The sequence below is a fragment of the Perca fluviatilis genome, chromosome 8, assembly GCF_010015445.1.
Source record: "Perca fluviatilis chromosome 8, GENO_Pfluv_1.0, whole genome shotgun sequence".
NCBI classification, from domain to species: Eukaryota; Metazoa; Chordata; class Actinopteri; order Perciformes; family Percidae; genus Perca; species Perca fluviatilis.
Genome location: NC_053119.1, coordinates 9,248,166 through 9,262,717, shown reverse-complemented (window position 1 = coordinate 9,262,717; position 14,552 = coordinate 9,248,166). Strand labels below are relative to the sequence as shown.

The following is a 14,552-nucleotide window of genomic DNA, read 5'->3' as shown; positions in this document are numbered from 1 at the left end:
ACACAATTTGTGTTGATAGAAGTACCAATGTTCGTGTAGAAACATTTTAATCACATCAAAATTTTCATGATATGGCGCTGATAACCTCCGCCATCTTTGTCAGACTTTTTTTGTAACTCCCGTCTCCAAACACAAACACACGGACCTGATTGGTTCTCGAGTGGTCCTCATTTGAATAAAGTTAAACTTTCGTCAACTTTATTTCGCTCCCCTCGGCGATTCGCTCTCATCTCGCTCAATCAGGGCGAATTTCGTCTTCAGTCAACCTCAATGAGAGCAAAGCGAAATTCCGCTGTGTGGAAACCTAACATATTTCGCTTGTATTCTTTTGCATATCAGTCAGTCATGCAGTTAGTATGGAAGCCCATTTCAGCCAATGTGATGAAAAAAGATCCTCTGAGTCATTATTATGAGTTACTATCTCAAAATAAGAATTAGTATCTCAAAATAATAAGAAACCCTCTTTAAATAAGTTAGTATCTAAAAATAATGACTTTGTATCTCAGAATAATGAGAATTTTTTTTATAATAATGACTTAGTTTCTCAAAATACTGAGAAACTTTCTCAAAAATGAGTCAGTATCTCAAACTATGAGAAACCTTCTCAAAATAATGACTTAGAGTGACTATATGTAACTTTCAGTTTGTGTTGATTTCAGCGGCCCCTTTGGACAAAACTGGTAGGGTTTTTACCACACTTGCTGTTGTAAAGGTCTATGAATTAGGGTTACGGGGAGGTCATAAAGTTGCGATGAATGTTTTGCTCAGACAGATAATAATTCATTTGCAATAAAGAGTACCTTAAAGATGCATCGTTTTTGAATCATTTACAATCCTGTAATTGTCTCCATCTGTTGAAAGCCCAACCGAGTGTGACTCGGATTTTCAATTTCCCTTTTAGCTTTTAGTTGTTCTTCGTTTAATTTCCTTCTTTTCTGTGATGGCCCTGTCCCAGTATCAGCAATAACTACAACAGATAACTTTTAAAATAAAATAAAAATACATTTAGGCTTACATAAAGACATCTCCTGCTACCTACCTGCATACTCACTAACACAGGCTTTTCCGGTGTTCAGCCAAAATCTGTGACCCTTCAGAATGTGTGCTCTCATTTTGCGACTTCCCAGGAAAAATCGGACTCGGGCAGAGGCATTAATAAAAACTATATAAAAATAGCATTATTTTCACTGTTAGTGTAGTTTGCTGTTACTGGTCATTTATGATCATCAGATGGAACATTACACAGTTTCAGAAACATTTAAGTTATATATAGTCACTTCAATATGTCAAAATAATTATTAATTATAATAATAGTTTATAATATAATGATTATACTTATTATATAAGTATCTCAGTGTGTGACTAAGTAATTATTTTGACTATTCTTTATATATATATATATATATATATGTACTTTTATTTAAGTAAGATTTTGAATGCGAGACTACAATACTTGTAACAGAGTATTTTTACACTGTGGTATTGCTACTTTTTACTTAAATAAAAGATTGGAGTACTTCTTCCACCACAGATAATAATACTGTACGTACATAATTTCATTTAAATATAGTAATATACTGAGAGGTTTATGCCTCGACGCAGAGGTCCATGGTTTGAATCCGACCTGTGATGATTTCCTGCATGTCTTCCCCCTCTCTCTTCCCTTTCTCACCTAGCTGTCCTATCAAATAAAGGCGGAAAAGCCCAAAAAATAATCTTAAAAAAAAAAATATATATAGGCCTAGTAATAATTTAGAAATAAAAAAAAGGTCTCAAGTAATTACAACCTAAGTCAAGTTGGTATTGCTTGTCAAGTCTCAAGTAAAAAATCCCTTTACACACAGTTTGACCTTATGTGTAAAACAATAGAACACAAAAAGATGAAAGGAGTGACGGAAACATAAACCAAACGTTCATGACTTTATTGTTCAATACTGAATTCAGATGTCATACGTCAGCAAAGAAATATGAGAAATGTATTCTGTGTCAATTGATTTTCAAGTTCATCCTCTTTCCACAGGTTATAGCGATCAATAAGGATGGTCACGGACGTGCTCCATGATGTGTTTCAGAGCCAGCCAGGTCTCTGTGGCAGTGGGGATGATCTGATTGGCTGGCAGGATGAAACCATAGCGACCAGTGTCTCTCAGCTCGAAGGCAAAGGAGTACTTGATGCCCAAGTTATAAGACCAGTCAATGCTGCCGCCGCTAGCTGGATCTGAGAGGAAGAGGTGAGCTGATGACATGATAGCAGCTCTACTAACCAGGGCTTTTGAGGCTTTTTGACACGGATAACATATTACAAATTCAATGACAATATATCGATTTGAATTCAATGTTTTACATCAAATGAAAATAAACAATTTTTCTATTGATTGCTTGAACTTGTTAAAGAACTATGATCAAAAATATATTGGTGTGGGACATTTTATATATTAGAAAATGAACTCGTCAGTGCTCTCTGGTGGACATTTTAGTGTATGTAATGGTGACATTGTTTTCTAAATTATGTCTTTGGTATATTTGTCCTTTCAAATTCTTGTTACTTATTGGCCCACGTATACGTTTAGAATAAGCCACTATTCTCTAATATATCAGTACTAGTAGCTAGTATCAGTACTATTATCTATATTAGTACTAATCGTATGTTTTAGAGGAATTGCAATTAATAATTAGTTTTTAAAGTTTAGGCCTATATTTATTTATTGTACCCACTACATTTACTAACTAAAGGTAAGTAAGCCGTATCACTTCATTCTTTTTTTTTAATCATAATTACAACTACACATTTCAGCAGTTTGTCATCTGCTTAACTTTGAGGTGAATTTAAATTTGGACATAAAGGGAAAAATGTTACTCACAGATGATGTTGCAGATGCTTCCAACCTTGTATTTGGTACCATAAAGGGAAGTGAGTTTCTGCACTGCTGCTTTGCCAACAGAGTCCTGTATAGGGAACAAAATCAGAACAAAACACTGTAGTTAGATACACTGCAGAGATAATACTGGTGCAGAAGGGGACATGCAGGAAAAAAACGCCATAGAGCAGTGCTTTTTAGAGTTTCCACTTTTAAAATACCCAGAAAGAAATAGAAAGGTTATTACGTTATTATGTTTATTTATATAGCCCAACACCACAAATTCTCTTCTCAAAGTCTCAGAGGGCTTTGTTACCATTTCTCAGCGTAAATATGCACAAAAACTTGAAGCAGTTTTGCTGAAAAAGACGATTCTTATCTGAGTTAAGGGAGATCATTTGGTATAGTAGTGATGAGTTTATAAATGGTCAATTTATCAATCCTGGAGCAAATAATTAGAATTTTTAGCAATAAAACTTTAATTAGATAAGAAATTATAACCCCAAGTTGTACAGCTAAAGTAGTCTGCAGTCAAAAGGCAGGATATTGCTTTTTTTAAATCATTAAAATAATTTTTTTTTTAAATCAGGTTATAATACCAGAGTCTCTTGTCTTCCTGAGAGCACAGACATTTATAAGGAGACAATTTAGCTGCCTCTCTGTTTTGCAACTCTCCTGTTTGAGAACTACTTTCTTTCATGAGACCAATGTGTCAGATTTAATTTGCCATGTGCCGCCTCACAATTTACACTTTACTGTATGTTTCTCCTTCCTTACCAGCTCAGGCTGATGGGGCACACTCCCGCAGGAGTAGCCATAGGGGTACATGAGCAGCTGGGAGTAGGCGTGGACGGAGATGAAGGACTTGAAGTTTCCGTGACTCTTGATCAGGTTTACCACGTTCTTTACCTCAATCTCAGAGTGAGCCGAGGGGCCGTGGTAGGACTCAGAGCAGGGGTTATTACTGGCACCGGGGCCTGGAGGGAGAAAACAAAATTTAAAGGTCCAATATGTAATATATTTACTGTAATAAATCCCCAAATGACCCCAAAGTGTCATCAAATATTAAGGAAACATGCTAAGTGTAAATACTATCTTTTCTGACAACAATGCTAATGCCAGTATTTTCTCCTTTTGAAATTTCCGTTCCGTGACGGAATTTCTGTTTGTGTTTTGGGCTGTGTTGTTATCAACTACCCAGTTTGCCAGGCCGGGTTGCCAGATATACCTGTAAAAACGTAAACCCAGCCAGAGTTGGCTAACAGGTAAACATTAGCTTCAGGCTAATTTATCACGGCTACAAGAGACGGGCATTTTATGTCATTTCAACATTTGTGTACTTACTTTGAATTACTGTATATATGTTTTCAGACAAAGTTGTTCCCCCCCTAGTACACAATATAGTACGACAACGTTATACAACACAAAGTACATGAGAAGCATTAACTGTCTTTTTCTATACTGACCACCAAAGCCCGCATCCCAGTTCCTGTTGGGATCAACTCCAATGCACACGGAGCCTGGGTTCTTGGAGCGGGTCTTACGCCACATACGGTCCTGTGCATCACACAGTTTCAAGTCAGTCAAGCACATAACTGCAAGTATGGACAGTTGTCATGTTTTTTTTCTTAAAAAACTGGTTTATATCAACCATGTTTTCCCTCTCAAATATACACATCAAAATAATGTGTTTTGGTAAACACAACATGAAAAAAACAAGAAAATAAGAGTAAAGATGTAGCAGGTTTTACAAGTCCAAAATGTGTCCATTGAATGATAGTAACATACATTGGAGTGGGTGTAAGAGTAGCCGTCAGGGTTGGCCAGGAGCAGCATGTAAATGTCCATGGTGTTCAGAAGGGAGGTCAGGGAGGCGTCGGTACCGTAATCAGTGGCAATCTAAGCAACACAAGGCTTTTATTTTGTAGAAATTACATTCTCAAAAAGCAATCTTTCATATCATGTGCAGTATAGTTGACAGTTTTATCCACAGTTAACAATGTAGAAAACGGATAAACGGTTATTTACTAGAAAATAAGGAATCCATTTAACACATTTTGTTGAGTCTAGAAACAATATCAGACGTATCATTAAACAGTGTGCATCTTTTGTGGGGAAAATGTAGATGTTGATTTCTTGTTAACGTTATTATTATTACGTTGGTAATTATTTTCATTATCTATTTATCCGCTGATTCGTTTTTGGAATCAATATTTTGACTGTAAAAAGATAATGGAGTGAAAAAAACTGTGACGTCTTTGGATTTCTTATTTGTCCGACTGACCGTTAAAAACCCAAAGATGGTTTATTTACAATGAATGTGACCAAGAAACGCACATTCAAGAGTTTAAAAGTTTGCAATTTTTGCTTGGAAATTGACTGAAATTATGAATCAACTGATAAAGAAGTGAATTACTGTTAATCAACTAGTCATTTCAGCTCTAGTTATAGTAATACGACTTCTTTTAAATACATCACTAAGATCTTTTTCTTCTGGCAGTTTCTTTTTACAGCCTCTGGATGAGATCTAACACATTTGAGTTAAATCACTCAATCTATCGCTCAAACTCGTCGAGATGTTGTACCTTGTTGGCTGTCCACACTCCGGTAGCCTGAGACACCCATTCTCTGGAGTGGATACCTGTATCGATCCAGATGGCAGGACGCTTGTTTCCCCCAGTGCTGAACTTTAACACAATGTCAACAGAATCAAAACTTCTGCTGTTATAAAAATGGATGAAACGATATAGAGTATAGGTGTGGTGTGTGTGTGTGTGTGAGGTATGTCCTACCTTGAGAACATACATGGGCCTGTTCTCGTACGATCTCCCGATGTCCTGCTTGGTGACGAGTTTAGGGTACTGAGCCACCAGAGTGTCCATCCAGCTGTAGATCTGTATGGGAGACAAGTTATGTCATTTCAATACAAATGAGGAATGTATGATACTAAAGAGAAATACTTTAGGTGTGCTGTGGTTGACAAATTAACAATAAATTGATTAGTTCATGAAACGTCTGTATTTACATTAGACTACTGCATTAGACCACTATTGCCCAAAAGAAAAAAATCCAATTTCTGATGACAATAATTATTAAAAAGTAAATCTTTCTGGTTTATTTTATCATTTGTCATCCTCATGTTTAGTTTACCCCTGTACTTGACAAATTTCCAAGATGTATTCTTTTCTTTTTTTTATCCATGTGCCACACTGGTTACCCTGATGATCTGACATTAATCTCAGCACTGAACGATAACATATTCAAATACTATTCAAATACTTGGCTGTTAACTGACTAGTCAACTAACTGACATAATAAATAAATGTGTGTGTGTCTGTGTGAAAAAAGACCATCAACAATGGTTTCTTTACATGTGTGGCTCTGATAGTGCATATACTGAAGTAAACACATTTCATATTCAAATTCTACACTTTACTCAAGTACAGTAAATGTACACTATAGGTACATATATACAATATATAAGTACATTTTTGAGGTACTTGTACTTGACTGTTTCCATTTTATGGTACTTCATACTGTACTTATACGCCACACTACACACGTACTATTGTATTTTTACTTAAGTAAGAGAGTATTTCTACACTGTGGTTTTGCCACTTTTATTCAAGTAAATAATCCGAGTGCCCCACTGTCTATCAATCAACATTTTGAAAACCAATGTTTGGTATGAAGCGGAGATGAGTTACGTGTGTGGTGGGTCTTAAAGATGGATTTCTCTTATCTGGAGAGTCATGAGTAACTTGTGTGTTTGTAAAAAAAAAAAAAAAAAAGAACCTACAGTCTCCAGACGATGATAAGCTCCAAAGTTGAAGCTCCTGGTGCTGAACTCGTTCATCTGGTTCTCCTCCATCTCAGCTTTCTCCTCATCGAGAAGCTCCTGAATGTGACACGCAAGAGACCTCAAATTCAGTGTTGTCATAGTTTTTGTTCTCAAAATATATATATAAAAAAAACAAAAAACAAAACAGGACACATAATCAGAGACACTTTTTAGATTATATTTGGAGGATTTTATACCTGAAGGTTGTTTATAATGACAGAATAGTGGATGTTGTGGGCAATAAGGTACTCCGTCACAGAGCTCACACTGGAGCGGGACACTCGGATGTCTACAGGGAGCTCAGTGGAGACCGGGTGGAGCCAGAAGTCCAGCTGGGATCAGACAGGTAATGATAAGAAATCACAGATTGGACTTTAATACTTTATCAGTGTCGTATCTCATATCCTCACATAGATTCAGTAAGCATGAACACTCCAGTTTCAAGTGCCCTTCATTAGAACTGATCTTAAAGTTGATTGTTCACTTATAAAGCCATTGAGCCACAGTGCATTACTGACCTCTTAACCATTTCTGAATCTGTGAACTTGTTCATCCTATTGCATTATCTATCATGGATCTCCAAAATCCACATTGAGATATTGCAGAAGTTTGGAGACATATACACAAGTATCAAAGTATCAAATCACTAGAAAACTTCCCAGAATGAATCTAAATAATTATTTTAATTAGAACCTGTTGGTTTAAAATCTATCAACATTTATTTATTGTACTTGCTTGCTTCTAAATCTGCATTAATTTACGTCTTGGAGGAGCAGCAAATATTTAATAATTTGAATAAAATGAGAGGAAAGGTTAACCTCTGGATTTTTGTTGTGGTTGCAGCACAAAACAGAAGAGCCTCTGAGAGTTTCTGACTTTCTGACTCAGTTAACCTTCAATCCACATAAAGTCTCAAGTGGATTATTTTAATTTGAACTGGATTTGCCATTTGTACTTCTGGGAGGTTCAACACAAACTGTTTGGCACAAACAGCTGCCAAAACTTGAGCTACATAGTGTGTACTGTTTACATGCAGCGCAGAGAGATAGAGAGAGAGAGAGAGAGTGAGAGTGTGTGTGTGTGTGTGTGTGTGTGTGTGTGTGTGTGTGTGTGTGGGTGCGTGTGTGTGTGTGTGTGTGTGTGTGTGTGTGTGTGCGTGCGTACCTCCCACTCCTGTTGATTCTCCAGAGCCTGCAGGAGTTGGATCTGTTCCTCAGACTGCACATTGACCCTGATGACCTGATCTCTGGAAGAAGAAATTAATTTCAGAGTCTGAGCATCATTATTTATATTTTAGGTTTTTAGTTGATGCTCTTATTCAAGGCAAGGCAACAGTGAGTTCAGCAGCAGAGGAAGATTTAATTCACTGCTTACCAATGTAAAAAGCAATTAATCATGCAGAACACTTAGTACCCAGACCCATGATTCCCGCTCCGATCCCTTTGATACGACTCTTATTATGATTTAATCTTTCTCTAAACAAAACACCTAGTCATTTTCTGCCCGTTGAATACAAATGTACTTGGGTAGTTATTTGACATGCTCGTTGAAAGGCATCGAAGGGAGGGAAAAACACCTAATCAAGTCTCTAAATACTTTTATTTAATGACTAAGACTGCATGTTCTCCTAAACTAAATGGCACACTGAGGTTCATGGACTCCAAATTAAGTTTATTCTGGTATAACAGTTATTTATTTGTGTGAGCAAATGCACTTTATAATTCCAAAAACACCCTTTCATGTTTTACTGTGTTAACTGCATTAAACATTTTCTCATAAAATTTCTAGAGCAGCAGCAAAGTTTACACTCTGCATCAAAGCAAGTTTGGGTTTATTTCTATCTTTCCTGACTATTGGAGATGGTTGTCAGATGCCACAAATGTCGATTGGAGTGCCCCTTTTCATATAAAAAAGATTGTGGTATTCTTGAATAAGAATCAAAATCAGAAACGGGTGTATTGTCACATGTTTTCAGGTATTTTGCTAGAAAGAAATGCAACAAAACAAGTAATGCAAAAGTCAAGACTCATCATGAAATGTTATAATGCAAAACATAAAATACATAAATAAAAAACATGACATATATCCGGTAAAAGAAGAGGATGGAATCTGCAAGATATAAGTAAGAAGAAAAAAAAAGATGAACTGTTACAAAAACATTCTGCAGAGTAAAGTATTGAAACCCCCTGGCTGGCTTTAAAAAAAAATTCTATATATTCTTTATAAAATAAGAATCTTAACGACGTCTGTGTCAGTTACACCAAACACAAAAGCTATGAATTTCAACATGAGAGGCAAGCTTAAAAACAAACAAACAGATAAAACCAAAGTGCATGTGTGTTTTTGCACTGTGCACAGATTAACTTACCCAATGAAGACCCTCTCAGCTGTGGCCGCAGCCACAACCACCAGCAGCAGCCAGAGGCCTCTCATCTTGTCTGTATCTCCAGACTGTTGAGTCTGGCCTCTGTTTTTCTAGTCTCTTAATACCCTCAGGTGACAGGTGGTCTGTTCCCATACTCTGCTGATAATCACGCAGCACTCCTGTCTGGAAAAAGAGTTATTTTGAGTGACGAAGTTGCTGATTAAGCTTTGTTTTATTTGTCCAGCTGCAGATGGTGGAAGTTTCCAACGATTCTTTCCTTACTTAAGTCAATTAGTTACAAGTGGTAGAAGAAGTATTCAAATCCTTTACTTCAGTAAATGTACTAATATCACTCTGTGAAAATACCGCACTAAAAGTAAAAGTACTGCATTCAAAACTTTACTTAGGTAAAAATATGTAAGCCTTATCAGCAAAATGTACCCATAGTATGAAAAGTAAAAGTAGGCATTGTGCAGTAAAATGATCTGGGTCATTCTTTTACTATTATATTTGATGTTTCTGGATTCATATTACTGCTGCATTAATAATATTTAATGTGTATGTTGCATTTTGCTGCTGTACAGTAGTTTAAGGTTGTGCTAATTTTAACTCCTTTCGGTATCCTTAAATCATCATATGTTTGTAGTGTCGCTGTCCTGTGAGAACCACTTATCTCTTAAAAGTCAGCTTTTCATGGTGTCAGAAAATCAGCCCTGTTTTCAACTTTGCGACGATGAATTTTCCAGCTGATCCAAGAGGCTTTTTAAAGAGACTTTAGCTTAAGAAGTAGGAAAATATGTGCATATAGCTGCTGTAAATGGGAAATAACCCCCCCCCCCAGGGGAGCATGCCCCTGGATCCCTCTAGGTTTGGGCTGAGCCTGACTGTTGACAACGTCTGGCTCCGCCCCTCTTTTAAGGAATATTTACTTGGATGAAACAGGTCGACAATATGTTAGGTGGAAAACTCCATGGTTCTCCAGTAGTTGACTAATTACTAACAACTTTTAGACAATTCTAGATATAGCAACATAACACAGGAATACATTCATTTAGCAAGATTTAAAACTGTCTGATAAGCAGACCTGTATGGTTCAGATTTGATGGGTGGGTCAGGCTATAGAGGTCTGAACTCCAGCAACACTTTTAGTATATAAAACAACTTTATTTTATGACCAACATTATTCAGCTTGTGGCCTTCATCAGGGTCTTACAACAATAATGTTCTATATACTACAAGTGTTGTTGGAGTTTTGTTTAGGGGAAGTTGTGCCAGAAACCTCCACTCAGGGTTAGGCTATAGGCCCCTTAGTTTCAATAAAGGGAAATCTTTTTTTGTTATGTTACAAGATAAGTGTACTTGCAAATTTTGCGCCAACAGTTTTGCGGAAGAGTCTTTTCTGTTTTGACATGACAAAGTCCGCTCCATAAAGAAATACTTTGGTGTAGAAGAACTTGACTGGCCTGCAAAGAGCCCTGACCTCAAACCGATCCAGCACATTTTGGAATGATCTGGAAATCCGACCGCGAGCCAGAACTTATCACCAAATCAGATTTTGACTTCACTAATGCTTTGTGGCTGAATGGGGGCAAATCCCTGCAGCCATGTTCCAACATCTCGAGGAAAGCCTGAAACCAGAAGAGTAGAAGCCGGTATAACAGCAATTAATGAAGGTGCATGTGGACACAGTAGCCAGTAGATGGCAGTGCACTACCAAACTTCTACAGTATACAGGGTACCACGCAGTAATAATACACACCATTTATGGCTACAGTGAGTGACATCATATTCCAGCAGGCTGGAATTACCCCAAATCTTAAATTATTGATCACCCAGTGAGGTTTTTTTTGTGTTATTATTAGAGTTGGCGAGTACGAGTGAGTGGGGAACTACTTACAAAACTATACATCATGAAGACTGCTGCAAGGGTTGGTCAATTAACTAATTTGATAATTGATTAATTGTTTGAATTGTTAATTGTGAGTCGATTTTCAAGCAGAAATACCAAACATGCTTGCTGGTACCAGTTTCTTATATATATTTTTGCTTTTCACTGTTTCATATCATTGTAAAATGAATATATTTGGGTTTTGGATTGTTGGTCGGACAAAACAATACGTTTGAAAACAGCACCTCGGGAAATTGTGATGGACATTTCGAAGACAAACGAGTAATCAAGAAAATAATAGGCAGATTCATCTTTAATGAAAATACTCGCTAGTTGCAGCCCTATATATGATATTATTAAATTTAATTACAGCTTAAAGGTATACGTATGTTTCTTATTATAGACTTGAGAAATTAGCTACAGATCATTGACTACATTTTCAAACACAGCATACTACAATCAAACACCCAGTCAACCACATATACGTAGTGAATGGATAGTATATATCACATGGTTCTTGTAATATATGTTAACCATTACACCAACTTTTCGTACTTGATAATGTAGTAAAAGGGAGAGTGATAAGGACACAGTCTACCGTTCATCCCCAGTGGTGCAAAAACAATCATATTTTATGACTTGTTAGGATTTTAGGTTTTGTGTTTATTTATCCTGATATCCGCTGGCTAATATCAGAATGTGCATCACACAGCCTCAGCTCCCACCAGCTGCTGTGACACCCTATTCTCTGCCCTCAGAATTAATAAAAAGAGGGTTTTAACATGTCACTTCAATTTCTTTTCACTTCCAAACAATCCCATGAGACAAAGTGGGAAGGGAGGGAGGGGTTTAATAGGAGTGGGAGGCTGCAGGTGACGTGGGAGTTGAGCTGGGGCTTTCCATCTTTCTCAATGTGGAAATTATTTATCACTTTTCCTGCTGTGTGTGTCTAAAAGTTTAATGTCGCGATGGAAAGTGGCTTTACATGCAAATGTGGGTGTAAAGTGTGTTTTTTTCCCTCCCCTGTCATTTGCCTCTAAAAGCTATATGAACAAGGCACCCCCTACTAGCTTGTTCCACATGACTTCCTCTGCTACACTATAAATAGATCCATTTACATTGCATTTCATGGCTGAGCTCTCTCTCAATATTTCAGAGGCCCACCAGTAAATTGACCATTAATCATTTATTGCTCACTTGTTCATCTCATTTTGCACATAGCTTAGACATTACAGAGCGTGTGCCAAAACACAATCAGTTGTTTTGATCTGTATTTTAGATTTTGTTCTGTCAATAAAAACTGCTGTACGAGAGAGAAAAGATGATTTGGTGGTCAAATGACAGAAGCAAGGAGAAGTCAGTCAACAGTGACTTCCTTTTGTAAGGCAAAAATCTTTCCCATTTAGATATCAGCGTTCTCAATTTGATCCTTTCATGACTGAGCACTGAAGTTTAACTGATGCATCAACTTTTCTTCATCCTGAGAATAACTTTCAACATTGGGTGTGAACAATTGACATAATGAGAGCAGAGAGAGAGCCAGGAGGTGACATTTTCTCTCACTGGTGAAAAAGTAAGAGTAACCTCTGATTTAAAATGCATCGTGACATGCGGCTGAACTTCCTAAACTATTAGCTTATCATCTGCCTCTTGTATTGAATAATGAATGTTGGCTGACACTGTTGAGGCTACCAAAATTATCAGGATGTTGATATTTTAGATTGCCATTATCATAGTTTACACATATCAGTGCTGATCATATCTTCACAATTATGTTTAGCAAGTTATCAACACAAATCATTTTTTAGCTCTGTGAGAAAGACATTTCAAAGCAACCATTTCACTTTCTGTTTGAAGAAGAAATAACAAAAGAAGCTGGAGTTCAAATTCGGCAGTACCAGGCGGGTTTAGTCGGGTCAGGTCTGAAAGGAGCGGCTATAGGGTTCGGGTTTGGGTCTTAGTTTAAGCCCCATGCAGAACTCTACTAGTGACTCCTTTTACAACAGCCTACTAAGTCATTCAATTCATTGTTAATATATATATATATATATATATATATATATATATATATATATATATATATATATATAATGCTTTAATATTATTAAATTTAAGCAGTTAAAATACTTATACCAAGTGCTTAAAAGGCAGCTCAATTTGTAATTGTAAATTTGTTAACACTGGCAAACCTTTGTCTAATATACAAAACAAACAATCTAAACTCAAAATCCCCCCTTTTCATTATGCTGCTTTGTTGACAGTATTTCGCGTTCACATTGGCTTTGTTAAAAATATGCATTCAGGCGTTTACACTGATCTGAATAAAGATTATATAAGCTCCGAAACAGAGCCACGTCTCAAGAAAATCCTCCATGGCACTGTCACATTTGCATTTTCTATTTCTGCCAATTGAATCTTGATGGAGCTGTACATCTGTGCGACATCACAGACGCAGAGACCGGGCAGGCTTGTTTCTAAACTATATGATACGAGCAGTGAATGTTAACCGTCCCAAGGCGCATATTTTAATGCTGAAAATAAGCGTTTTACCTCTTTAATATTGTTACTTCTGCATACTTAAGTTGACATGTCTCCCCGAAGCGTTATTATGGAACCCACGCATAGACAGTATATAAACTGGACCAACAGATCTCGTGTCTCTGGACGGAGACCAGTGAAGGATATTAGAAGCACTTTTCCGGTGAGCGCTGAGCGTTACTGCACAGCCTCCAAATGAGAGAGACGACGTAAATGTGACGTGAGCAACCTGTCTGTAAGTGTGAAGTCTTCTGGTAGCTGTGCCAAGAGAAATCTCAATCATTCCCAATCTAGAGACAGAGAGCGTAGGTATATGTAAGGAGATAACATGGGCACAGGCTAATTATTGCTAACTAAAATGCTAGTTAACGTTAGTAATTAAACTTAAACAGCTAATGTAAGTCGAAACTGCCTGAGAGCTTCTCCTGTACTATACGGTAATTCCTCTACTATGCGACAGTAAGTACAGTGGTTATGACACAATCGTTAGCCTATTTTTACAAAAACGTCTGCTACGGAGCCATAACGTGAGATACAAGGTAATGGAGCATTTTATACATTGTTGTGTTTCTTTAGAAATAAACAATGGACAAATAAAGTCTTTAACAATTCAGATGTAAAGCTATACACTGTCGAAGTGACGTCAAAATGAATGGCAGTCAATGGAATGCTAACCCGCGGGTGAGTGCTTGTTAGCATCAAAATGGCGCCATAGGAGCTATGCTTGCCAGACGTTCGCTTACCCCCTTGAACCCACGCAAGGCCCGCCCTTCCATAGCATTCACACGCTACTATTGGCCAGGCGTCCATGCTTACGCAAGGTAACGTAACCCGATTTGTTCAGGTCCTATCCCCTGACTAATCGACTATCCTAACCTTAACCACTCAATGCCTAACCCCAACCAATCAAGCTGCGTCGTAGGGCGCACCTACCGCCCTACCTGACAAACTGTCCTTTGGGCTGTTTAATCCTGTCAAGATTCCAGCACACATTAGTCTGTTTTTATTTTTGCAAAAACAGCCAAACTGCTTCACAGAAATTCTTACAACACACCGTGCATC

At 37.3% G+C, this 14,552-nt stretch overlaps 1 protein-coding gene across 1 annotated transcript; it reads right to left on the bottom strand.

Annotated features, from left to right (window-relative positions):
• Positions 1 to 1,890: 1,890 nt before the first annotated feature.
• On the bottom strand, positions 1,891 to 9,212 carry cpa4 (carboxypeptidase A4). The gene is made up of 11 exons (XM_039807564.1): positions 9,068 to 9,212; positions 7,864 to 7,945; positions 6,897 to 7,031; positions 6,658 to 6,756; positions 5,651 to 5,752; positions 5,444 to 5,545; positions 4,647 to 4,757; positions 4,325 to 4,415; positions 3,636 to 3,835; positions 2,862 to 2,946; positions 1,891 to 2,218 (listed from the first exon to the last, which is right to left on the bottom strand). The coding sequence occupies exons 1-11, from the start codon at positions 9,130 to 9,132 to the stop codon at positions 2,031 to 2,033; spliced, it is 1,260 nt and encodes a 419-aa protein (XP_039663498.1). The 5' UTR covers positions 9,133 to 9,212; the 3' UTR covers positions 1,891 to 2,030.
• Between the last annotated feature and the right edge of the window lie 5,340 nt (positions 9,213 to 14,552).

Excerpts from the sequence above, each read along its gene's own strand:
- cpa4 (XM_039807564.1), bottom strand. The coding sequence starts at position 9,132 with ATGAGAGGCCTCTGGCTGCTGCTGGTGGTTGTGGCTGCGGCCACAGCT. Across the intron at positions 7,032-7,863 it reads AGAATCAACAGGAGTGGGAG|CTGGACTTCTGGCTCCACCC; the intron begins GTACGCACGCAC and ends GTCTGATCCCAG. Across the intron at positions 5,753-6,657 it reads CTTATCATCGTCTGGAGACT|ATCTACAGCTGGATGGACAC; the intron begins GTAGGTTCTTTT and ends TCTCCCATACAG.